This window comes from Anopheles gambiae, chromosome 2, assembly GCF_943734735.2.
Source record: "Anopheles gambiae chromosome 2, idAnoGambNW_F1_1, whole genome shotgun sequence".
In the NCBI taxonomy this organism is placed as follows: domain Eukaryota; kingdom Metazoa; phylum Arthropoda; class Insecta; order Diptera; family Culicidae; genus Anopheles; species Anopheles gambiae.
In genome coordinates, this window is record NC_064601.1 from 11,495,277 (window position 1) to 11,521,531 (window position 26,255).

A 26,255-nucleotide genomic window follows, 5' to 3' on the forward strand; every position below is an offset into this window, starting at 1 on the left:
TTCTTAAAAAAGAGCAGTTGCAGTCTACTCTGCCCCGCCGCTTTGGCTTTCTTAGGCCTTCCGCACCCAGTCAGTCAGGGCACTACTGCGCCCTCATGTGTGTGTGGGGCTTATCTATGCTTTTAGGCCCGATTGGGCCGCTCCACAGGACATAGGGTGGAAACGACGACCTACCGAGAGACACGCACACAACACTAACCAAAGCTGCTCTGACATCTTGTCATGTGCGTCTTATCAGTTACACAGGAAGAGAGAGAAGCAATATGCGGAGGAGGGAGGAGAGGAAGGAACAGCAGCAACAACAAAAAAGCCCTCAAAGTTCATCATTCCATTTTGTTTGTGTGTGTGTGTGTGTGTGGGGGGTTTGTCGGTTCGTCGTATCATCGCCGTTGACGGCCGGCGAAGCGAATCGATTGCAGTACGTTGATAACGAAACGCAACACCACGCGCGCGTTTTTAGCTCGTATTATTTTTTATCAGCACAACAACCACCACCACCGCCACCCCGCACCCCAACACAGCCATCCTCCAATGGTTGCCCTTTGCGTCTGCCCCCCCTTTGGAAAGCCCTTTTGTTTGGCAGATGCTAGGCGATGGAATATTTTTAACTTTATAAGTGGAAACGTCACCACTTTCGCCGCCTATTTGCACAATCGAACTTCAGGAGGTTTTGATTCGATTAATAAATTGGCACGTGACGCATTGGCTATTTATGGAAAATGAAAATGTCGTTCACTAAATTACATCTTTCAATCCCACCAACGTGATTTCACTGGAAAACATTCCATTGGCAACGGGTTTTCTCGCAATACATAACAAAATCGTGGAAATTTGCCCCAAAAATGTTTGGAACCATTTATTCGTCCATAGGAAGTAATTGTGTTTCAAAATGTAGATACACCTAATCGACCCCACTAGAGATGGAAATATAAAGCTCGTCTGGAAGCATCATCATTCCATCACACTATTTAAAAGAAATAACCATGAATATTGCATTATTTTCGCCAGTTACATCCCTTTCGCGTTAAAGCCGAAGAGGCAGAGTCAGAAACATGCCGTACCGATGCCGGTCCTTCACACATTCCTTATCACATTGCTGGCATTCACTACACACTTGCACACTACTACTCCTCCCCCTCCGTTGAGCCAGTTGAGCAGCAGTTTGTGAGGTGAATGTGGGGCTTTAAAAATCCCTCACACACAAAAGGAGCCGATACACTGCTACTGTACAGCCTCCTCCTCCTCACGTCCCGCCCGGCGTCCCCAGGGTTCCCAGCGGACGGCCACCACCGGGGGGTAAACAACATCGCATCACATATCCACCCATCTGCGATGAATGAATAAATAATGGAAAATAGATTAAATTTATCGTATCCATCGGTACACACGCGCAGGCACCATCGGTGGTGTCAAGTGGTTGGGCATTAAGGGCGGAGAGAGACCCAAAAAGGAAGAGAGAAAGGGGTGGGTATGACAGGGCAGTGTCTCTAGGTACATGCGCTGCTAACCTGGTATGGATAGGACCTGGCTATTGCATCATGCTTCTTCTTTTCTCACTCGTTCCACTCACTTTCTGTTTCCCTTTGCGCCATCATAGAAGTAGCATTCCACGGGCATTCCACGGGGCCCTATTTCTTCGCGCGCGCGCTCGCTCCCTTTTATCAACAACACACACACACACGTATCGGAACATCACTATCGGGGGTTAGGTTATTGACTGCAACGCGTCTTTTGATGGTCTTGCACACGAAAGGGCATAACCATCAGGGCAGACCGCCGAGGACCGAGGCGCCCGGGATTTAGACTACGCTACACACGACTAACTACGTGTGTGTGTGAATGTGAGGCAGCAGGAAGCAGGGCATTAATGGTTAGAATCAATTTGTCTGTATAATAGAACGAGCGGTTTGCCCTAGTTCCGGCGGCCGATGATGGTGGTACTCGATCGAGCGCGGGGCGTAGTAGTAGCCGCCGCGCTTGTCTTTCCAAACCGAATCCGAAACATAAGCCAGACCCTCGAGCTAGACGTGTGTGTGTGTGTGTATTTGAAGAATATTTACTTAAAATCCCTCCCCAGGTCGGCCATTACATTGAACTCTACTCTATCTGGGCGGTGAAATCACATTGAAACACGCATCAACCCACCACCACCACCCCACAGGGTCGGGGCGAAGACACTCTTCTTCTCAGCCAACCGAAGAGAAACCGATCGGGGGTCGTTGAATATTTCGTTTACTTAAGCTATTAAATAGCCGTTGCATTTGGTAGGCGCAAGTAAAAGTGCACAGAAGGGAAGCGAGGGGGAGGTTCAATCATGCACATCACACTGGTGTGTTTGTTGTAAACATGCGCATATGCAACAGGAAGAGATCACACCATTTGTCTTGGAGGAGCGGTGGAACGCAATGCATCAGGTACGAGAAAAGGGAGCAACAAACTGTGTGTGTGTGTGTGTGTGTGTGTGTGTGTTTCAAATGCTCGCCCTTTTACAAGTCATTAACCAAACCCGAGAGGCATTTTTAATGAACTGCCCCGCGGCCCTGTTTAGTATCCAAACAGTCCATACATTTCGGCATGGCTGCGCGAGTGAAGTGAGTGCATATAAACCAAGCCGACGATTAACTTCCAAAACAATGTTGTTAGTCGGCCAATGCAATGCAGTGTATGTCTGCTGCTTTAACAAACAAACAGTAGGTGACTTTTCTCTGACAAACTACTGGGACAGAGAGATACGATATTGAATTGCTTTGTAGTGGCAGATTCACTGTACAGGCATGTTGGCGAACCTGGAGGAAATACCTCCACATTCGCGTTAACGTAGATACGATTTCCACATCCAAGATTAGTTACACATGGTTTAAGGAGGCGAACCGAGAAGGAGGAATCTTGATGTGCCCTGCTGAGGCAACCGGTTAGGAGAAGCGCACTGTGAAAGATGGAAGACGCCTGTGGCTCGTATGTGTATGCGTGTTGAGTGATGATTAAACATTACCCTCAAAGCCAAATTCGAACGCCACCAGAACGAACGAACGCAAAACCCCGCCGACTTGCAAACCTTGTGTGCATGAAAGGGGCAACCGTCAGGCGATTAATTAATGCAATGGACTACCCAATAATGATCCAAATGCAGAGCACCAGCAGCAGCAGCAGTACTAAAACAACGAACGAATGAAGAGGCCGCCAATATTCGGCAGATGAACGGCCGATGAAGTTCGTTACGATGAAAAAAAGAAAACTTTCCCCACTACTTTGAAACTATACTTGTTTGGACCTCCATTGGAACGGATTTTGCAAACCAAGGAGTACGCTTGAAGCTCGCAAAAATCAATACCAATTTGTAGTACACAACACCATCGTGGAGGGTGGGTGTGTTTGCTTTCCCTTTCTAAATCGGAAGGAGCAGACCAACAACAACAAAAAAACACACACACACAAAAGAAGAACAACTTGAAAACACAAAACATAAAAAGACCCCGTTAAATTAAGTGAGCATGTAAACTGGGGGGATGAGGCGGAACGCATTGAACACCGTTACACCGGTGTAATAGGCTTTTGCAAAATGGGATCGATGAACGAATGTGAACCTCCCGATGGATTGGCGGCCGAAATTGAATTCCAAAGTAGGAGAGAGAGAGAAAAAAAAAACGATGATACACGAGGAGTGGGCACGTCCTGTTTTCCCCGGGTTTTCCCCACTCACCCACCCAACCGAACGAACTCACGAAAATGGTGTTTCGTAATCAAGGTTTGAAATTGCATTACAACGCAAAAAAAAAGGATGCAATCAGCGACACGGTGACTAACTGATTGCTAAGGAATGTTGCTGCTGCTACTGCATGATCCTGGGAGAGTCATGAACCCGCCGGGGGGGCGCGGCCACATACCGCCACCAACACATCACGCCGGAGCAGAGAATTCACATACATCAGTGATTCATTTATATGCCTCTTGCCTTCTTTTTCCACCAACCAACCCGACTTGTACTAGCTGCTGTCGGAGTGAGCTTGGCGGCGCTGAAGACCTGGCAGAAGCGCAGAATAAATCGTGCATGCGAGCCAATTAGGCAGGATGGTATAGAATAGGGAACCGTCACGATTCAATCATAAGTTAAATAGTGAGAGCGAGAGAGAGAGAGAGAGAGAAAGAGAGAGACAGAGAGAGAGAGAGAGAGAGAAAGAGAGAGACAGAGAGAGAGAGAGAGAGAGAGAGAGAGAGAGAGAGAGAGAGAGTGTCATTGGAATTACGGATTTTGGATAAGGATTAGATACTGAAGTTTGTCAGTTGATGTTGAGAGTTTGTTGAGGACCAGATACGACGTCTGTCTATCTTTGAATGGATTTATTAACTCAAAGCAAGTGTTCCGAAAGGCACTTTAATCAATCCAATATATTCCCGATGGGTAAACATTACAGAACTCGACCTGCAGCGATGTAATCCCAATCCCAACCAGTTGTTCGTTTATTGCAGTTTTGGGTACGTTGTTGATACACCTGCTTTCCATCGTGTTGGTGTTGGTTCTATTCTAATACCGTGGCCTAAAACTAGCTCAATCTCTCACTTGTTCGGTGGGCGATGTGATACACGTCCCACTCACGCAAAATGTGACCAGGCGAGTGTGCAGTGTAGATGTGGGACACATACACCTCGGTGGAAACACACCTACATTGCACAATCAAATAAACCTTTGCGTCGCGCGTTGCACTGTTTCTCGTCCGCGCCATGTGTAACTGGCAGGAAGTTATTGCAATTGGTAGTAAATCCCTGCTCGTATCCCACTCGCTAATCGCTCGTATCCCAAAGATCGAAAGTTTATTCGGGAAAATATGAACAGATAATCGGGCAAAGTTGTCCGAAAAGAAAAACAAAAATCCGCAGCTGACCAATGTACATAGTTTTTGGAACGGACTTATTTCCCCCTGTCCGAGAGCCTTTTGAGTACGGAGTTCTTGTTTGGTAAGCTTGTCCATTACACACATTCCAAAAACCGGTAAGCTCGAACGAAGCCTCATCTTCTACAAATCCTCTATATTCCGACCAGAATCCATTCATTCAAATTCGATCAACAAACGCTGGTCCTACAAAAAGCTAAAATTGTTGTTGATGTTGATGTGCACCCACCTCTGTGCCCTGCTCTGGATGGATGATTGCCTTGACAAGATGCGTCAGTTGTAGGACGAAACCTGCTAACCTACAGAGAGCCTTCGAGCGGCACACTTGTATATGTGTGTTTGTGTGCGTAGGTTTAATCTCCATCAGCTTATAGGCAGCAACGGAAACGAACCTCTGGCTCTTCACTGTTTAAACAACTAACCTATTCACAGGCCAGCTCTCCTCCACCCAAACCCCACCCAAATATTGCCACTATTTGCCTCTCCACCGACCGTTCGCTTCTCTTTCTGCACTGGTTGGCCTGTAGTTGCCGTGTGTAGTGGTTAGGCAGGCGTGAACGTTAAATTAAGTAGTTCTGTTTAGATTCACAATTTGGATCACACACCCACATACACAGTGCCACACGGTGTCCGTGGTTGGCCAGCTGCTTCGTCAGCTTATTGTCATCATTCTCCAATTGACGCCAGCCTTTGCCGGGGCCAAATGGTGGGAGGTATATTGATAACACGACACATACACACACACACATGGCACGTAGATGTGTGCTAAATCTCGTCCCGGGGATTGTAAAGTAAATATTCATTGGATCAGTTTTCTCTACACCCCCTGATCCACCCATCTCCCCTCCTCCCTTTTATGCACCAACGGGAGAAGGTCCAAAACACAGCCGAACCGAAACCACCGGCGGCATTAGCATTCTGCACATTGAACTTCTTCCCTTCCTCCTCCCCTTACCGCCCCCTATACTCCGGGATGGGAAGCGCCGCCTGAAGCCAGGTACACACGGCGGCGCTACGGTTTCCATCAAATTGATATTCAAATGCGCCTACGACTTCCTGTGTCTTTTCTAGAGGCACCTCGATGCAAATAACCCACTACCCTGTGTGTGTGTGTGTGTGTGCGTTGTCTGCTGTGCGCTGTTGTGTGGAGCGCCCGAACCGAACAAAAAGCCGAAATTGTATGTGCGTGTATATGTGTGTGTGTGTGTGCGTTGGCGAAATGTTTCACCCATTTCAGGGGGAGTTGGGTGGGTGTATTTTATGCTAACTAGCAAAGCATGGCTTCACCATGTCACCCTTCTCCTTCTCTTCGGGAATGGGGCGGTTGTAGGTTTGAATGACAAAATCATTAAATCGGTTGCTACGCTACACCAAAGCTCTCCCCCCACTTCCATCCTCTCTTGGTAGGTCAGAAAGGGGGGAAGCGGGGATTGCATTTAATCGAGTTGACTGATGCCGCCGCTGCTGCTGCTGCTGCTGCTTCACCTGCTGCAAGTGATCGGATCGATTATGATAAAATAATGACGATGTAAAACAGCATTCTGGCGTGGCACACGCTTGGGTTTAGAGCTGTCGCTATGGCGATGATGATAAGGGCAATCGATAAGGCTGTAAAGGACATGTAGTGACGGGGGTTTAAAACTCTCCCCCACACACTCAGCAGATAAAGTAATCGTTGGCTTTAATCACGAAAAGTATGGACATTTATCTATGTTGCAGCGTGTTATCTCTCTTTCTCTCGAGTAGTTTGGCCTAGGATCGCCCCCTCCCCACTCCTTTCTCTTACAACAACAGACAAAACAAAACTTTCTAACATCAATACAAAGTGATGCGCAAAGGTCAAAGCGAATGCAGTACACCACCATCGACGCGCAACATATGGTTGGGTAATGGATTGCCAAAATCAGCTGACGTCTGAGCTGACGTACACGAACGGGGTGGGGATTGTTGGGTGAGTGCAATATTCGTTTGAAGCGAGAGAAGAAGAAAAAAAATAATAACCCCACAAAAATCGCAGAAGAACAAACAACCGGGGGAAGCACCAGCAGAACACACAAAAAAATCAATCACAGCCAAATGTACGTACACGGTCTTCTTCCCACGTATGTGCGAGCCCCGCGCGCACATGACCAAATACCCACGGACGAGCCATATGATGTTGATACGGTGCGCAAGCACATACACACACACACATTCATCTCCTCCCACACCATTGTGGAGTAGGTGGGTGGGCGGTTTGGCAGCAGACAGTGATTGTACGCGCCGGTTACAATACGTGACGCCAACCCGGGGCGGACAAGATAAAGCAAATATCACTGTTACCCCTGGCATGGGCAGGGGGACAGGACTGCTGCAAAGGAAAACAGTCGCCACAACACACACACACACACACACACACACACACACACACACGCGCGCGCTTGATAAGCGTAACACAGAACAAATTGTGCTAATAAATCCCAGCCAGCAAACGTTTACACTGTGTAGGTACACGAAGAATTCGGTAACTTTCGCAGCATATGATCCGATTTAAGGTACGTGTGAGGGAGAGCTAGTTCGCGGAAAATTTAAATTAAAAAAACTGTTCAAAGGTCAAAGGGCAGCAGGTATTGTCGCTCCCCTCCACAGAAGCATTCAAGGAGACCGCGGTCTAAGTCCAGCTCTTTAAGAGGTAAACTAGCAGAAGAAGTTTCCTTAAAATCGTTAAGTTCTTGGAAGACTTTGCCTACGCTGCCCAAAGTTTAGCTGAAATCTCTTCTCAGGATTTCGCTCCCCCTTCTGAACTCACCATCCGATATCAGGCTTCTTTGATTTCGTGACTGTAGTGTAACAAATCTCCACAGTTTGCTCGCTGCTCGCATTCCAGGAATAAGAAACATCGGCGCCTGGTACCCAGTTTCCTCAAGTCTTTTACAACCAAATGTACCCGGCTGGCTGGCTGTGAGCTGCTGCTGCATCGCCTACTGCATAAACTTCACATCACCCAGCAAAAGCCAACCTTGGAAACAGCAGTTAAACAGGAACGACCACCAAAATGTTCGATTGCTCAAAGAACGATGCATCGTCTTCGTGTTTATATCACGCCGCTATCAGGATATGTTGTTGGAGAGGAGGCTCCTCTCGCACAATACATCGCACCACACATAAGCTCTGACCACACAACAACAACGACAACAACAACGAAGGGCCAAGGGATCCCCCCCAAAACACTGCTCATCCGGTTCGTTCTCACGGGCGACACACACACATACGCGCGCCTTTGCACAGCGGTCGTTTGTTCGTTTGTTCGCTCATGCGAGATGCCACCGGGGTGACCTACATCTATCCATTACGGCATCCCCCACAAACACACACAGCACCACACTGTTAAACATAGCTCACACTTGGAACCATTCCCCGGTGATGGTGGCATGGGGCCGCCCTTGCCTATTAGATGAGGTGGAGGAAAAAGAAAACGGTGACAAACCGTCGTCCTCCTGTGTGCTCGTTACTTCGATGCCGCAGGACATTGCTTAGTATGTTTCTAGGTGTGTGTGTGTGTGTTTCCCTCCTCGTTCTCTCTGCCTAACTGCACAGCTTCCGTGACAGGAGCTCATCGCTCGTAGTAAATGCTTTCCCTTTTACCGCACACACCAAGAACCGAGAAAGGTGGGACAAGTTCGCTCAACTTTTTCCCGTCCGAGACCAACACAGAGTTCGACACAACACGGAGGCAGGCCAGCAGCTGCTGCTGCTGCTGCAGCTACTAGACGCGCGTCCGGGTTGTTTCCTACCGTCCCTCCTCCCGGCAAGATACGTCCGCGCATATATGTGTGTGTTGATGTAATGTGTACCGCCGCCCCAGTGCCTGCAGTTGTTGGCGCAACCGACACAAAACAGAAGCAAGCTGCTCTGCTGATGAGCAATTACCGTTTGGGGCGGCTGTCGTGACAGGACACAGCCCCCGATTCCGCATCCCCGCTACGATGGCGACGACGACGACCAACGACAACCAATAAATCTATCGATTACGATGAAGCCAACCATATGCCGCAGAGTGAGTTTTCTCACCCCCTTCTTCCCACATTCTCTGCACTCTTTTACGACTGTCTGGTCCGAGGATGGGGCTCCGTTGTCTCTGTCTCTGTCCCACCAAAACTTCCCTCTCCCTTCGTCGTGTGTGTGTGCGTGCTTTGCAGAGCAATTGCGTTCGCACGGTAGCAGCCGCCGCAGCACTATTCGTGAATGGCAGTAGTGCGCCGCGCCTGGACGGAAGGGTTGTGGCATAGTGTGTGTGTCCCTTCCACCCCGGATGTATGTGCGGATGACGCACCAGAGCAGAATGTTGTGCGTGTAGACGTCACCACCTTCACATACCTGCTGGTGCAGTGTGCGCGCGTTACCCTCGCCGTTGATATTGACGACAAATGGAACTGACACAAGCATGCTGAACTGACGCCTGCTTAACTGTGGCGCGTCTTTCCTAGAAGGAGTCTTCCCATCACCGATAGCAAGTTATGATTTGAACCGGATCGCTCCTGTAAGACACCGAAGCAACAACGTAAACCATCATCACCGCCAGTCAGCACCAGATAGACAGAGAGAGAGAGTCAATCAAAACACATCGCAATGAGCGGGCGACCCTCCGGCACCGGCTTTTGGGTTGAGTGTAACTGACGACTTGCGCTGCTCATCGCACCGGAACCGGCGACCCCACTGAGGCTCGGTAGAAGCGTAGGAGTGGAGCGTACGTGAGGTGGAGCAACAGCAACACGGTGGCCAGCAGGGACAAGATGGTGGTGGCCCAACAAACCATTTGTCGAACCAATACAAATATGTGCTGCTGGTTTGGGCCTTCTGGGAGGGTGTTGGTGGGGGAAAGGGGAAGGGTAAAGTCATCTCGCGTACAAATACGTCGGGCAGCACAGAGAGCGTTTGACGGAAACGTTACTGCCTCCCCCGGGGGCAGGGCGCGGGCGTCATTCAACCGTTTGGCCTCAATTCCGGCAGATGGTGTGCGGCCAGTCCCTGCTGACGGAGGTAGCACCGAACCGTGCTCGGAAGAATAAACAATAGTTTACCGACGTACGTAACACAAGGTTGGCAAAAGGGGGGCGGCGGCGGTCTCTACAAATGTCGAAAAGACATCGAACGTTTTCGCGGAGAACATAACTGCTTCGCCAACAGGACCTAAACTGCTGTGCCGAACGCTCAATGACGAATGAGGTGCTTTTAATTTAACCCCAACAGTTCAAAAGTTGTAATTTGTCGCACAGAGTAATTGAACATTGCACAAACGAGTTTGGATCTTGCCAAACTGTACATTCGCCATCGCAATTGATGTCGCAGAGAATGTTTTTTTTCTGTGTAAAAATCCAATAGAAACGGCCATCTAAAAACGGATTTATTCGTGTAAAGACTCGACACAGACGTGGCCCCGGATTTGTACGCATGGGGTGAAAGGGTAACAATGATAACAATTGTGTGACAGTCGTCTGTGTCCCTTTACGACTTACGCGTCGCGTCTATCCCTTCCAACACATCCGTCAAAATCGATGCAAATTTCACACTCCGTCAGCCCACACAAAGCCGCTTGATGGGGCGCCATATACACAGTTGGTGGACCGAAAGGCTGACAGACACCTGCTGCACCACACACCAGCACACAGAATATCCTTTTAAACGGATCCCGAAAATCCTTTGGCTTTGCATTAAACATCAACGCCCTCCATTGCGCGCGATGGGTACGAGGGCGAGCAAAACGAAGCGTTTGATTCTTTGTGCACACAGCACAAGAACACCTTTTTCAAACGAGATTTCCCCAAATCCACCACCACCAACAACCCCCGCCACAAGCCCCGGGTGTGTTGTCCCCCCCGGAAGAGTAAAAATCAACAAACAACGAAATAGAGCACACATTTGTGGGTGTTGCGTTTTGTTAGAGCAGCCCAGCCGATTCCAAACTCAAAGACCACACACACAAAAGCACGCTCCGGAAATGTCGATGATGACGAAAAAATACCACAGAGATGACGCAACTACCTGCTACATCCCCAAGCGCCAGAAAAGGACATACGACCGCCACCGACACCACCGCGACACAGACCGAACAGTTCAATAGATTTGGTTTCGCTTTCCTTCTCTCCCCTTTTGGAGCATTTTTTTGTCTTTTAAATCTTGCTACTAGCACGACCTACTGCCTACTGGAGCGAACGTGCGAATGTAAGAATGCTGCCCACTTCCGATAGCAGAGTGCAAAGGAAACGAGTGTTTTTGTGTTCGTTTCTTGGTTTATTTTTCAAGGGTTTGAGGCGAAAAATCGATGCGTGTGTGTGCATGCCCTGTGATGATAATTTTATAGGTTATAGGTACAGGAAATTACCGAGTAGCCCGCCACGGTTCATTTCACTAACAATGATTTATGAGATGAACCAGCTCCATAAACATCAATAGATAAAACAATCAATTATTTGCTGATGAACCGCGATTCGTTTCTACACAAGTGCACGGTATAGCCGTATAGCTCATCAAAAAGGGTAATTAATTACTTTCACTTAGATGAGAGTAGCGCTTCGAATCAACCGTACCGGCGCCGTACCGTGCGCCATTCATTATCATTCGCACTCAGTAAATACCGCTAAAGGTAAATTGTGAAACATCAACAAATCCATAAATGAAATGATAAAGAGAAGGGTTTTTTAAACATATTTCACACTGTTGGACACATTAAACTAATTAAAAGCTCGATCATTATCTTCTCCTTCGGATGTAGCTACTGGAATCGCTTCAAAAAACTAATAAATTAATAAATGAAATCACATTCACACCCCTCAACAAACATACATATATTAGGCTGACCACCATTTACCTTTGAAAATGGGATTTGAAGGACCACATAAGTTGCACACTCGAAAATGTTACCACCAGGTTCTTTGCTGCTACCGCACGCCCCATGAGACTCCAAGAGAAGTTTTGCGTGGGTTACAATGTTTGTTTTTTTCATTCTATTCACAAATGGACTGAAGAGCTTTGGTGGGTTTTTTTTTCAATGTTTTAAAAGGAGTAGCAAAAACGTCCCAAGGAAGTGATGTTGTGCTCTTCCACTATAGAAGGGCGTCCTGTTGTGTCGTCCCATTTGGTTTTCCATCACACGTACCACAAACACCGAGGATCCTGCCAGTCACACCAAGTCCCTAGGACTGTGTGCCATCGCTTCCCACACACAAACACACCCACACAATTCCTTCGCCACCCCCGGGATGTTCCCAATTCTCAGGAAAATTGACCCAACCTCCAAACACTGATAATTCTTACTAAAAGCAGCATCCTACCACTTTGCCGACTTCCTTTTTCCGGGTTGTCCTGGTTCTGGTTTCCCTCCAGCCTACTACCTCCGCGGATGGACCATCCACTGATGTGAGTTGGCGTTCAACCACTCTCGCTTGACCTTTACCTTTCGATTGCAATCAAAAGCAGTCGCGGGAAAACGGAAGGAGCGGGATCCATCCATCCCCCACAAGCAGGGGTCGCTTCGTTCGACTGTAAAGCAACTTTTGGAAGGTGAAGGAAAGCTTATAAAGCACACCGACGGGGCAATGTGGGTGTGGTTGTTGCCAATGGCTTTGCTGCGGGCTACAAGATAACAACGCACACACGGATCGATGGAAGTCACGCGTGGATGGATGGGAAACGTGCCCCTCACCCCTCAAAAAAAACCGGCCGACACACAATTTTATGCTTCAGAGCAACACACCAAACAAACAAATCGACCCGTCATTGTCGTCGTCGGCGATGCTCTTCTTCCCAGGTAGCAGCATGCATTATCAGGCAGCTCACGCATGGAGGATCTTAAACGGTAAATAACACTCCCGCGTGCTAATGTCAATTGTATTTTTTTTTCCTTCCATTCACACACACACACATTTCCATGGCGAGGGGCTCTCATCGTTCGACTCGTTTGCTTTCCGGCGCAATTTGGCAATTCATTTTCCGCATCTTTCATGTTGTTACACACAAGCTGCTTAGCTGACGAGCGGTCGTGGTGGGTTCAGTTTCCGATACTGGGCCCCGCACTGCTTCCACCCACGCAACGCAACCACTTTTCTTTTCCTTTGCAATTTTCTCCACGGTGACCGAAAATCATCATTGCATGGCACACGCGGCCCTCGTGTCGCTCAGAAGGACACACTCACAACCAAGATGAATTTGTATTATAAATAATTCTAATTTCAGATCGCATTACCACACCACCCACACACACAGTCGTTCCACTGCCCGGGGCTCGTTTGCTGGTATTGTTGTTGTGTTGCCTGCTCCTAATGCCGAAGGACGATGAAACTCGAGCCCGGATGAGACAAGAGCACCGAGCACAAACGATGCCCTTTTTTCCCCAATATTACTGCGCTTTATCGACCACACCACACCAAAAGGGAAAGGGAAGGCGTTCGTGTCTATTTGCCAAACGTCTTCATTTGTTTTCCCAGCTCATGCTTGCTCTTTCGCGCGAACGCGTAGATTCTTTCACGCCACACAACCGTGTAGGAATGGGGGCCATACCTTCAGCTTAGCACACGACTGCAGAGTATGGCGCAACAGGTCGATCTCCTTCTACACCCCCGTTCGTCGTCAGCTAGCATCGAATCTTCGTCCGTCCAATCGTCTGTCCCCATACCAGAAGACTATCGCTTTTCCTTCTTTTATTCCTTTTTAGAAGTATCGCATCTCTCTCTCTCTCTCTCTCTCTCTCTCTCTCTCTCTCTCTCTCTCTCTCTCTCTCTCTCTCTCTCTCTCTCTCTCTCTCTCTCTCTCTCTCTCTCTCTCTCTCTCTCTCTCTCTCTCTCTCTCTCTCTCTCTCTCTCTCTCTCTCTCTCTCTCTCTCTCTCTCTCTCTCTCTCTCTCTCTCTCTCTCTCTCTCTGGGGCTCATTTTGACATTAGAGATGTATCTCTCGAGGACCATCATCCTCTTTCCGAGAGCCGGATGAGGGAGGCGCTTGTGTGCGCTCGTTTCCGTTTGTTCCGGTGGGGCAGCTCTGCTTCCTCCTGCGAGCTCACTCAGCTCGGGAATATCTCAAAGGACGCCATCCCCCATATGCAAAGTTTTCTTCCTCACACACACACGGGTTTCAATCGTTAAAGGGAAGGATGCTGCGGGAAAAACGGAAACGTGGCAAGCGGATTTTGTTTGCATAATAAACATTGACGGGTGCTAAAGCGTGTATTAATTACGATAACAGTAGCGAGCGGCAGCTACTCGGCGCTAAGAAGGGCTGCCGCTGTCCCCTGCCGCTTGGAGAGTAAATCCCTTTTGCTGTTTGATTTGCGGCTTACAGCGGCTCGTGGTCGTAAGCGAGGCAAGCAGATCAGAAGGACCGACAGATAAGCTGCAGGTAAATAGTATTATTGAAGGGTAATAAATGATTTTTATAATGACTAAATTCGAGGACGTTGTTGGCAAGCGATAGTATTTGTAGATCAACTTTGAAAAGAAAGAGCAAGAAGAGCAACGAATCAGTAATAGATGTACTTAATTTCACGATTGTGTGTATGTGTGTGTTCACCTTCAAAGATCCGGCAACACTCAATACAATTCAATGCAAGCCACTGCGACTCCATAACTGCTTTAGTTCAGTGTTCATTAGCTGCGTCTGATAGCGATGTTTGTCCGTCTTAAATATTTGGCAAAGTACACAGACAAATTAGAACAAGCTCTTTCATAACGCTCGCAAAGCGATGGACGCGTGAGATGAGTCATCTGGTGGTAAAGTTTTTTTTTCTCTCTCTCTTTTTGTGTGTGCAAGCAATCGCCTCCAAACAAACGACAATTTCACACCCAAGCGGATCAACACTTTACATTGAGAGTAATAGCGATTTTTTAGTCATTTAGACCGCTAAAAGCGTGTTATCGTCTTACAGTTTTTGTGTGCCCAACAGCACACTGGCGAAGAACGAATCACCTCTTCTCTCGCCTTAACTATTCGCTCCACAAGTCACCGGAGCGAACAAGATGACTTGTGTGAAACCGAAACAGTACAACATTAAGTATGTAAGGGTTAGAGCAGAAGTAACAGAGAGCACACAGTACACAGAGACAAGCGACAGAGTGTCACCAGGAGCGAGGAGGAGCAAAACAAGTGCCCAGGAACTGAACTATTAAGTCGAGTTGCAAATGGATGGTTTCCAAACCAGAACACATAATGCAGGGCGCGCGGCAGCAGCAGCATAAAGCCACATCGCGTTGAGACAGACGTGTGCAAAAAGCAGGAAAACGGGCGCGAAAGAAAACTCCATCACATCATACAGCACCAGCACGGCAACATCACTAAAACGAGAATAGTTAGCAGAACAAAAACACAACGCGAACTTTTCCTTTTTCTCCATGTTCAGTCATTTTGTGTGTGTATGTGTGTGTGTGTGTGTGTGTACAATCTTCCCAAGGGAATTTCCAGGCTCGCCTTCCATCCGCTAGTTGCAAAGTCAAGGCAAGTTTTGTGTGCACACTGGATGGCACAGACCACTGGCAGGCGGAGGGGGGTGTGCTGAGGGCTGAAAGATGTGTCTTATGAAAGAAATATGGCGTCTTTACATTGCTGCTGCTACACTCGGGAGGGCGGGAGAGAAGGATTTCACGTCTCTTTGGCCATTGCTTAACAACAATCCTTGCCCGTGTTTGCCCAGTGACAGGCAGCAGTGAATTCGCGTGCACTGAATAATGGTGCTGAAATCACGGAAAAGCAGCCATCATTTCCCACCGCCTTACCCCTCTCTCCTCTCTCCCTCCCAGCACGCTGTGTTGTGCATTATTATGATGTACTTTCTCGGGCCCGAGCCTCACACTGCTACTACAGTTCTGCACTCCCTTCGGTCAAAGAGTGCAGCCTCCCCTCCCCATTGTCCTGCCTGTCTTGTCCTTTCTCTTTATCTACTGCTGCGCAACTCTGTGAACTATTTTAAAGAGATTGTGTAGAAGAGCTTTTTCGTTGAATTGGATTACGGCAAAAGAATGTTGATTATTGCTGCTGCTGCTGCTGGTGAGTGTGTTGCGGGTTATTGTCTTTTCCTCGTTCTTCTGCACACATTCAGCGATGCTATGGATGGCCAAATGAAGGAGCCCTTTTCCTGCAGAATAGTAAATAAACCAAATCAAGTGATCCTTTCAAAAGTGTGCCCGCACACAGAGAGTGGGTCACATCTTTTTGTTTTGCCTTCGCCCATTTCCACCTTCACGATATTTACACAACACACAGCAGCGGTGACATTTTTCATCTGCTCAGCAATTCATTTCGAAATTAGAATTTTGCTGTCAAAAGTTTTGCTCAAACAAACTGGCGAGCGATGGTGCGACCTGAGTTTGTTGCCAAATGCAAATAAGTACCGTTCCACGGATGGTTCTGTGTTCCACCATTTCCCACGGGAACTGGAAACTTTCAGCCATTGCCTCCTGGCTCAAAATCTTGCCCCTTTTCCCCCAAAATGACGAACATTCAGAGCTCGGTAGTTAGTGGCTTAATGTGCGAATGTGAAGCACATACTGCGAGGAAAACATTATCTGCACAAAAAAAATGGTAATGCAACCCATGTATTGACGGGCAGCAGCAGCGGTTGTCGAGTACATATGGGAGGTTAAACTTTCCTACGTGTTTATCTGTGTGAGTGTTTGTATAACAATACACGCTCACGCATCCACACAAACAACGCAGAATGTCACTGGTCTCTCTCGCTCTTCAATGTGATCGTCCTTGTGCAGGCTCCCCAGCAGGAACCCGGAGAACCTCGCGGAAAGGGCTCCACAAGCACAACCCGGATTTGTCACGTGTATCCTTTCGACTGGAACACTGGAAGAATAAGAAGACGCTCATGAAATTAACCACCACAGCTTCCGCCGGTTACACCAGCAATGTAGCAGCAAAAATGTGCAAACCTCTCTCCCCACATCCTCCTCTTCTTCCTCGCACTCGACCGTCTCCCATGCAAATAGCTCACCACCACCATCCACGGCAGCATCGAACAATTTTCCCGGGAGCTTTCCGTGCTGTGTTGGCAGCGAATCAAAGTTTTAGCCACTTCCGAAACCCGACCGTTGGTTGGGTTGTACTCTTCTTCTGCTTCGTCTTCTTTTTCCACCCCTGGGCGTGGGTTGGTGGATGGTAGCGGAATTTTCTAAATAGCAGCACAGAGCAAACTAAATACAGTACACCACCATCCGCCACCCAAGCAGTCGTGGTTGGTTGTGTGGAGTAGCAGGTAGTACAGCACCGGCCGGAGATACGCGACGGCTTAAAGGGTTAGAAGCGACCGGGCGAGCCTCATCGAGAGCATTGATCGGTGGTTAGACACAGCCTTCGGGAGCTTTTAATGAGCCCGATGCTGATACGTAACCATCAAAGCGGTTTCTCTGTATTCGATGAAGCGACGGAAAGGCATTCGACAGGACAGATAGAGAGTGGAGTTGAACAGCTGGAGGTAAATATTTTGCAAAACCCCCGTTTACTAGGCTCCTCCACATCCTTGCCTTGTGTGCACTGGAATGATATAGGGTCAGCTTCTAATCTACTATTCCTTAGATCGGTCCCGTAGTATAGTCGGCAGGTCGTTCGATCTAACAAACGTGCTCGTTCTGGCTTCAAATCTCATATCGATCAGTCACAGACAACAACTATGGCACTTTTTGTGTCTCTTCACAGTGGACAGAACTTGAACGACTTCTCGGTCGTTCGCTCGCGCGCGCTATTGGGGATCATTCAAACGCTCACTTACCTGGACAAACTGCACTGTCAGGGCCGATTTGCCGACACCTCCGCTACCAAGCACGACGATTTTATATTCACGCATTTTGAGCACTGAGAACACACACTGGGGGGACGACACTTGGGGCTTTTCTTGCTGTATCTGACCACAATACACCGGCACGGGTAAGGATTCCGTCGTTAGAGAGGAGGCTGGTTGGTGCTCTTATATTATCGTCAGCGTGTTTACGACACTTTTGATACCGGCTGGTGGTAACCCCGCACGTTTCTTCCTATAGGCACTGCACTGTAGCTCGCCTACTCTGGCCCTTCTAATGCTTTTTTGGCAGGGAATGTGTGAGATGAATAGTCAACAAGATCTGCAAAAAGAGAAGAAAGCACACAAATTAACGGTCAGATCAAATAATGATGATTACTGGATGGTTATGCACGTTTGAGCTTCGCTCTCCTCGAGGAGGAGCCTCCTCCTTTCGCTTCTAGAGGACAGGGGGATGAATTATGAGCGCCCCCAGTAGAGGCTTTTTAAATGCAAATCCAAAGGTCATAGGGCACACGAGCCACAGTAGAACCGAGCCCGAGCAAGTTAGAACTCAATTCGCAGAAGAGCGCAGAAGAGCACAAAAACAAATGTAATGAGCTAGACGCCCGCCGGGGGGAGGAAGAAACGCACGGTCAAAGTGCTCCGTTGATGGAGAGGAAGATAAAAGAAACAAAAAAACGATCAGATTTCAGCTTTATCCGAGCGAATTTGAGCAACCAAAGCGAATAGAGAGAAAGATAGAGAGAGAGAGAGAGAGAGAGAGTGAGATGGTGTGAAACAATTTTACTGTTTGGCAAACGCCGGTAAAAAACCCAGCCACCTTGCCGTTGTAATGCCCATAATTCCAAACATTGCCAAAGTTATGTTGTTTTTTTTTATTTCTCCGTAAAACATTACCTCACCTGTATCGGTGCGGGCCTTTGCTGGTGGGTCGATTTTTGTTTTTATTCAACCAAACCAGCAAAGCCGCAACAGAAGCCAGGTAAGGAAATTTTTATGCAATCGAGAGAAAATTAATTCACCTTCATAAAGTTTGCTTCAAGGTAGCCGCATAGAAGCAACAACAGCAAGTGTGCAGCATATACAATAAACAAATTAAAATGTGATTGAAATTGTTTCACAACATTACCACAGGAAAGTTGTTTCCAAAGAACTCTGTCCATCTTGCTTGCCGGTTGGTTTACATTTTACGTCATATTTTAAGTGAAATTTCAATTACAAGTGCTACACATGTTCATTAAAAGATTTTTTCAGGATAAATTAACTACCCCCGTGCAAGATTCACCACATTTTTTTAGGTGTTCAGCTACAAATTGTGTCCAGTAAGCTAACGCTTGTTTTTGTCTTCCCTTTAGCGCGACAAACGAAGCGAATGGGAATGAAATTCCTCTGAAATGGTGGGAGTTTTTAGTACACGTTGAGCGATTACGGTGGCCAAAGTAACGTACAAATGACGAAAAAGCATACATGGTTCTATAAGGCACAAAAAAAGAGCTGCGTGAGGAGTAAGCATTCGTTGAAAACATCCCCGTTGATTTGTTCGTACAGTACACGCTGGAACGAAATATCCCTCCCCAAAACTCATCATATACTAGGACGATCATCGCAATGTATAAAAGAGCAAATACATTGCATGACGTTGATGTACCACTACCATGCGATGTGCACAACAACAACAACAACAACAAAACAGAGGAATAGCGATAGAGCAACACCTTCGCCACCGAACCCCAAAAACACACACGCGTAAGCTCACCACTTGGCTTTGCGTTACCATCGAATGGGCAAAACTTTGCGCGACCCCCTCTTGCTGCATAGTATAGCAGAACAGTATTAAAAAGACAGCGCCCGGGTCGTGTTTTCTTTTGGTGACAAAAAAGTAAAAAAAAATCATTACACAACGTACGCTAACCACCATGCGCATGGGTTTAGCTTGTGCCACCGGTACCCAGATATCATAACAAACAATAGGGAACACCGGGGAAGGAAAAAAACGGTGCATAAACAACTCACAAACAGCACAGGACAAACAAAATATGCGCAAACGTGTGCAGAACAAGCACTGTTGCCCGCGGGAGGATAAGAAGAAATTGCCCTTGAAGAGTTCCTCCACTCTTTAGTTGCTCTGTTTTTAGCTAGTTTGTGTGGCGAAGGACAAAACATGTTATAATAACACTGTAAAACTAAAAAAAAACAGTATCGTTTATGCGTTAGTATGATACCTCCCCCCAACCACCGGTTTTTAGACGTGCAGAACAGATTCAATTCCAAAATCAATACCATTTGTATTGCAGCATGGAATAGGCCTCGACTGCTGCGTAAAACTACTGCGGTAGTTACACCAACTAAACACTTAAATAAGGATGTAAAAAATGATAGGCTAAGTCGTTGAAATGGGCCCAAAACCGAGTAACTATCCGGAACCATAAAAAACGAAAATTCGGTAAACATTTGTCAATCATCATGATCACCATGTTGTTGGTACTGCTGTTCACTGTGCAATATGCAAATGAGTCACGAACGGGCAAGCCTCAAATTAACTCACACACACATACACACACACCAAATTGTCTGTCTGTTTCGCACACATTCTTCATCCACATACCGATACTCACCATGTACGTGCATCACATCGACGCAGGTGATTAATTAAAAAAAAGCACGTCAACAAGTGTCTATGCTACAAACCCGTGAAGCCAACACACAATCTCCCATGATAGGGTTGAGTTGATAGACGTGCAGCAGTGAGAAAAAGAGAGAGAATGAGTGTGTGAGAGACAGAGCGTTAGGGAGAGAAATAGAGAGAGACTGAGAGGGGAAGAGAGAGAGAGAGAGAGACAACTGGCGGAAATGTCTCTTTTCTTGCATCGGTCGATCAAATTGACCACCACCGGAAGTTCGTTTGTGGAATCGTTAATCATTCCTAAGCAGCGTCTACGCGGTTACACCACAGAGAAGGTGTGACATCGATGAAATGTTGGATGTAATGGACACACAGTAATGCACATAGCAAAGGAAGGAAAATGTGTTATGAGTTTAGTTTTAGCGAAATCTTCAACAACCAAACAATCAATTGAAAAGCTAAACTCATTCGATTTCATCGGGATGTCTCAGTCCGGTACACTCTTTCGGGCATATTTTCATTATCCTTTCTAAGCATTGTTATTGAGAAATTAAGTAATTTGTCCATTTGAAGGCATTTAGTAGCTTTAGTAGCTCATATATAACAGAACGCTCCTGTGCTTTGGTCAATAATTCCGTCAGCTAACAAAACCAACGGGTGCAAGATTTATACACCCATTAATCGACATACTATTCCACTCCGCCAATCAACTGGATGGATGAAAAATACTTATGCTTGAACAACAGTAAAAAAGCCATACAAAAACTATAAAAGCTAGTACGACCCTGCATGACACACTAAATCCAATCGCTCTGGCAACAGTCGGTTTTTCTTCTGACCGTCAGGCCGCAACACAAGCCACCGCCATCGTACAAAAAAGTTCCCACCATGCTCGAAACGCGGCGGTGCAATATGACCACACCGGGATTGTGATAAAATCGGTCCCCGTCCGTGGGCAGCAGCTGCGCGTTGTTTCCACCCGTCATCTCCTGCTCTCCTGCGATTAAAATCCCTCGTGGAGCCCACCTCCAACGGTCACGTACAAACAAAAACACACACACACATCATCTCGTATCCGTGTTAGCTGCCCTTTCCTGGCTGGCACATGATTTAAACGCTTGTGCCCGTGAGATTGGCGCAATTGTTCCTTCCCGGAACCATGTTACGACCATGCTGTTACACACTTTTGCCCATTATTATGACAAGCAAAAGGGCTCTTGTCACTTGGGGGGGTCAGACGACACCGCCGTGAACCGTGCAACGAGGAAAAAGAACGAACTCTGCAAGCGTTCTTCTCTTTTGGGGGTGAGGCGAATTTTCCCAGATGATGGTGGCGCTCAGCAACTCATCCACAGCGAAATCATTTTTATCGCCGCTTGCCGTTTCTTTTATCGTGCACGACACCTGTACTTCTGTCTCATCCAAGATGATAACGTTAATTTACTCATCGCGCGTACGACCGGTCTCTGGCGTCCGCTTCTAAAAACAACCTGAGAAGGTGTAAAAGGTAGAAAGTGAAATGTCATGTCAATGCGGGGTATTCAGGAACCGTAGTGAAGCCTATTTTCCATGAAGAGGAAGGTTCAATTAATACCATGACCAACCAAATGATACGAAATCATTTCATAATTTAAATCGTTCATATTTGATGATAGACACCGCAAAGAATTGCATGGAGTAAATGAAGATCAAGGTACAAAGTGAGTATACTTTCCATCGTACACCTCTATGCCAAAGAATGACATTCCTGTCCTATGGCTCCAATCCCGGAAGCTACACAACTTCCTGGTGATTTGACAAAAATACCACACAAAAAATATCGTCATTAGTAGCTGCAGTAAGACGAAGGACATAGCGAAACGCACGCAATTTCTCCTCGAGCATAGTTTGACGACGGTTACCGGAAGATGCGTCGTGTGCCCGATATCTAACTTCCCGCAAAAGCTCTATGCCCGCGGCACTTCTACCAACCGAAGCCGAGATAAGCTCATTCTTTGGCAACAAAAGAACAGCCCTGAGGCACCTTTTCTTTTCTTGCTTCACTCTGCGCAACAGGTCCACTGCCATTGCAAAAGGAAGAAGGTCAAGGATATCCTTCGTCAACGGGCGACTGATGACTTCCGCAGGCCAAAGTAGCACCGTTATCTGCCCCTTTCCAGCATCATCATCGAGAGTCCTTCGAGTTGTGTGAGTTAGATGCCTAAATCGGGATTACATCATCATCAATCTTCACGCAGGATTACGCACCAAAATACGTTCCCGTGGCCGCACTCCTTTTAACGCTACAATGAAACGGGAAGGGTGATTAATAGCAAAGGGCACCACAGAATGTATGACGCACCGATCGGGTCGTTTCCCGTATAAAATTGACTTCAAAATTAACAGCTACAATTAGCGTCGGCTTATGCCAATGTCAACGGCACCATGCCACAAGCATACACCTCCCCATCCGGTCAAAGTACGCACACATCCGCCCCTTTGCTTAGAGACCCGCATCGTTTAGTGGCGCTCTCGAAACCCGGAGGGGATATACACGCTCATAGTAGGCTCATCCGCGACTCCCTCTTTTAAAGGGATAATAGACCAACCCAACACGCATCAATATTCATAAGCAACGTGTCCTGCGCGTCATTACAGCAAAAGGGCAGCAAGCTTTTCCGTGACGGTCCCGTTGCCTTTCCCTTGTGCAGGACAAATATGTATGTATGTATGAAGCACTGCTATGAATCAGTCTCAAATCACTACTCTAGCGAACCTTTTTTTTGGTCGAATTTGTTAAATATGCTCCCACGCTGATACTATTAATGTACCAAGCGGATGATGAAGTGGGACGTCCAAAAAAATGGATTCCAAGCGCATTTTTCCATCGAGTTATGATGACCTATTACACAGCGGAATGACCGATATGAGGAATGCACACTACGGCAATCGAATGATTCATGTGTTAAGAATCATTTTGCTATAATTGCCGCAGTCGTGTGCGTATGCGTGTTTGTGTATGCAATAACGCGTACAACCCATGCAATATTGCGTTATCAGAGGTAGTTTCTCGCTGTTCGCAGATAACGCCAATCTCTGGTGCTCACCCAACTTGCCCAATCACGTGGCGTTCGGGGGTTCTCCGTCTCTACTTGAACAGTCAACTCCATTTCAACGGTGAATGATAGTGTGAATCCAAGCCCATTAAATGACCGACGGCCCATGACCACTATCATAATATGCTGAATGGGGAGTGCTGCACATTGATGTGACCTTCTTCTTATCCGCCTCTGAAATGCCGGCAGTTGACGATGGGGGGAGACGTCCCCATTCCAGATTCGCCAAACACAGACCGCCCATGCCATATCCAGGGGCTTGTTTGGCCAGGCATCGTGTGAGACAAAGGATGAAGCATATGGAATGACTAATTGAATTTGTTCAATTCGATTATCGAATTTTGACGCTAGGCGACGTTCACCACACCACGCTCGATCTGGATGACATGTGCTGGCTGGCTGACTGCTGATCTCGCTTGCTTGTTGAAACTTGAGCATCTAAGCACGCGATGACATTGTTTATTCGTCGCCTTCTATGTTTTTGTTTTGGCAAGATGATGATGCAGAAATTGAACTGGTTCATTTGGGGGAAACTTTCCTATATTGAAGATGATTGTCTAAGCCTTTTTACTCTTCGGTTTGCCGCCATGCCATGAGGCCATGAGGAATATGATCTTGAACTACCAATTTTACTCATGGCAGTGAGTAGCGCCCAGAGCGTGTACGTTAATTGGTAGTTTTAAATTTGATTTTCAAGCATAATAAAGATCGAAGTGAAGACAATCTTAAGAAAAGAAATTCTACAAACATGTACGTGTAGTCTTGGGCCAAATGAGGAGCACAGCTTAGCTGCCCTTTCCAATTCCATCCTACCTTCTGTTAATTTCTTATTCTCTATTCTTCAACAACACACACACAAATACCACACAACTCCATATTTCTTTTCGTGCATTCGAATTGCACCTTCAACAGTTCAGTTCACCCGCGACACACCGAGAATTGGAGTAGCAAAGGAAAAGGAAGCAAATGGCGCATTTTAAAACAAAACGAGAAAACTCCTCCTCATGTTTAGGTATGGTAATAGAAGGACGACTGCAAAAAACCAGACCAAAAAAAAACCCCACGGTAAGAATTTCGACCATTTGCTTAGGAGCGGTTCATTCTGGATTTTCTGGCGACAAAGTTCTTCTTTTTATCGCCCATTGCTTGGCCTCTTCGCGTTTAAACACTGAGCCACATACATACACACATATACACTCATACACTTTCCATTAGATCCAGTGGAGGATCGACGCATGGTTGACTTTTGGCTGCGGTTGTGTGTATGTGTTGCGATCCACCAACAACCGCGTGGGTCCCAAAAAAAAAAAGATCCATCTCGTTTAACGGCGCTGCCTGCTTGTTAATGTGTGTATGTGTGTGTGAGTGCGTGCGTGTTTCGTGTGCAACTGACGCTTCATTCTCACCGAAAAACCCTTTCTCATCTCATGGCCCGAGCCTTCTCACCGAGTGACTGACTCACCGCAAGCGAAAAAGGAGCCAGTTTCATTCGATTCCTTTCTTTTTCTTCGCCTTTTAACCGGGCCAACACCGAACGACTCTCTGCATGTGTGCGATGTGTCAACGCACTCTCGCGGTTACACGGCGTTCGTTACTTCTACACACAAATGCAAAACTGAGCAAACCAGTTGAAAGATGGCCAAATTTGCGAACCCGCATCCACATCCATCCAACATCCATCCTCCGGAGCTTAATTAACCCACAACCGCCACAAGTGCGCACATTTTTTCCCGTCTTCTAGCGGCTGATTTACCGAATGCAAAACCCACAGCCACACACACGCACACACATTCACCAGCTAAGCAAATGATCTCACTCGTACCTAACTAACGACGGTGGTGGACAAGTCTGCTTGCACGCGGGAGTGTAGTTTTGCTTCAATATTTTCACCTAATTTCGCTACCTTTATCGAAAATTTCACGCTTTTCCCCCACACACTCACACACATTCATACCACAGACCCGCTGTAATACCGCACCCAAGAGGAAGACAACCGACCACCAGCTTCTTCTGTTCACACAAACACACAAAAACACACACGTCCACGAGCCCTACTATCTTCGTTTTCTTCCTCACTCTCTCTTTCTATTTGCTGCTCTTCTGCTCTTTGTTTGAATTGCTGCTGGCTGCTGCTGCTGCGGCTGCTTTCAGACTATCTGCGTTTTCTTTTCTTCCGTTTGCCGTATTGCTCACCTTCTCGCTTGCACTGCCGTTTACACGCTCCACTTCAAGCTTCCAGCACGGCTATAGCACGCATCCAACACACGCACACACACACAACACACTCACACACACTACGTACGCACGCACTCTGACACACACTGATGTGTCTCACTGCTGCTGCTGCTCGGCGAAAACTTCCTGCAAATGTTGCTAGCCGAAACCCGCACCGATTCACTTGCTGCAAGTTTTATGCTCACTTTTGTTATGGGGCACTTTTTCCCGATACTTCACTCGACCACCGCACACTACTTAGGGTATTGGAAGTAATCTCAAATCTCCCAAGCGATTGCACTTTGCGCTCGAGGGAATGCTCACGACGATGGTAATGCACACCCTGCTCGGTCGACAGTTGAAATGAAATGCAAAAAGCACCCAACACACTCACATCCGGAGAGGCAATGACAGTGCGTCAATTTGGACACAGTGACGGACAAAAAGAAGAGCGCGTTTGAAATAACGTACTTTGTGTAGTACGAATTTTCATACTACATTTGGTAAAGAATAGTAAGAATAAACATCTTGATAATTGATAAAATAATCTAAATCGTCTGTTTTTTTTTAATTTTATTGCAGTACGAAGTAGAAACATTTAAGAAATTCCGGATATGAATAGATTAGTTTTGGTCAGCAGTTGTTTCTCGTTACTTGGGTACGGTACGATT

The 26,255-nt window shown here is 47.0% G+C and overlaps 1 protein-coding gene across 11 annotated transcripts in view; it reads right to left on the reverse strand.

Moving 5' to 3' along the window:
• The window catches only part of LOC1281247 (ras-related protein Rap1), a 30,295-nt gene extending 4,100 nt beyond the window's left edge, over positions 1-26,195 (reverse strand). Inside the window, exons 1-3 of one of the 11 annotated variants that reach the window (XM_061642910.1) lie at positions 25,791-25,962; positions 24,184-24,402; positions 17,623-17,971 (exon numbers count right to left, since the gene is read on the reverse strand). In XM_061642910.1, coding sequence (XP_061498894.1) covers positions 17,623-17,697 — 75 coding nt within the window. In that variant the 5' untranslated portion in view covers positions 17,698-17,971; positions 24,184-24,402; positions 25,791-25,962. Of the gene's footprint in view, positions 1-17,622; positions 17,972-24,183; positions 24,403-24,832 lie in introns of all 11 variants that reach the window. The other 10 variants (XM_003435916.2, XM_003435915.2, XM_061642907.1 and 7 more) reach the window with 10 other exon arrangements.
• Between the last annotated feature and the right edge of the window lie 60 nt (positions 26,196-26,255).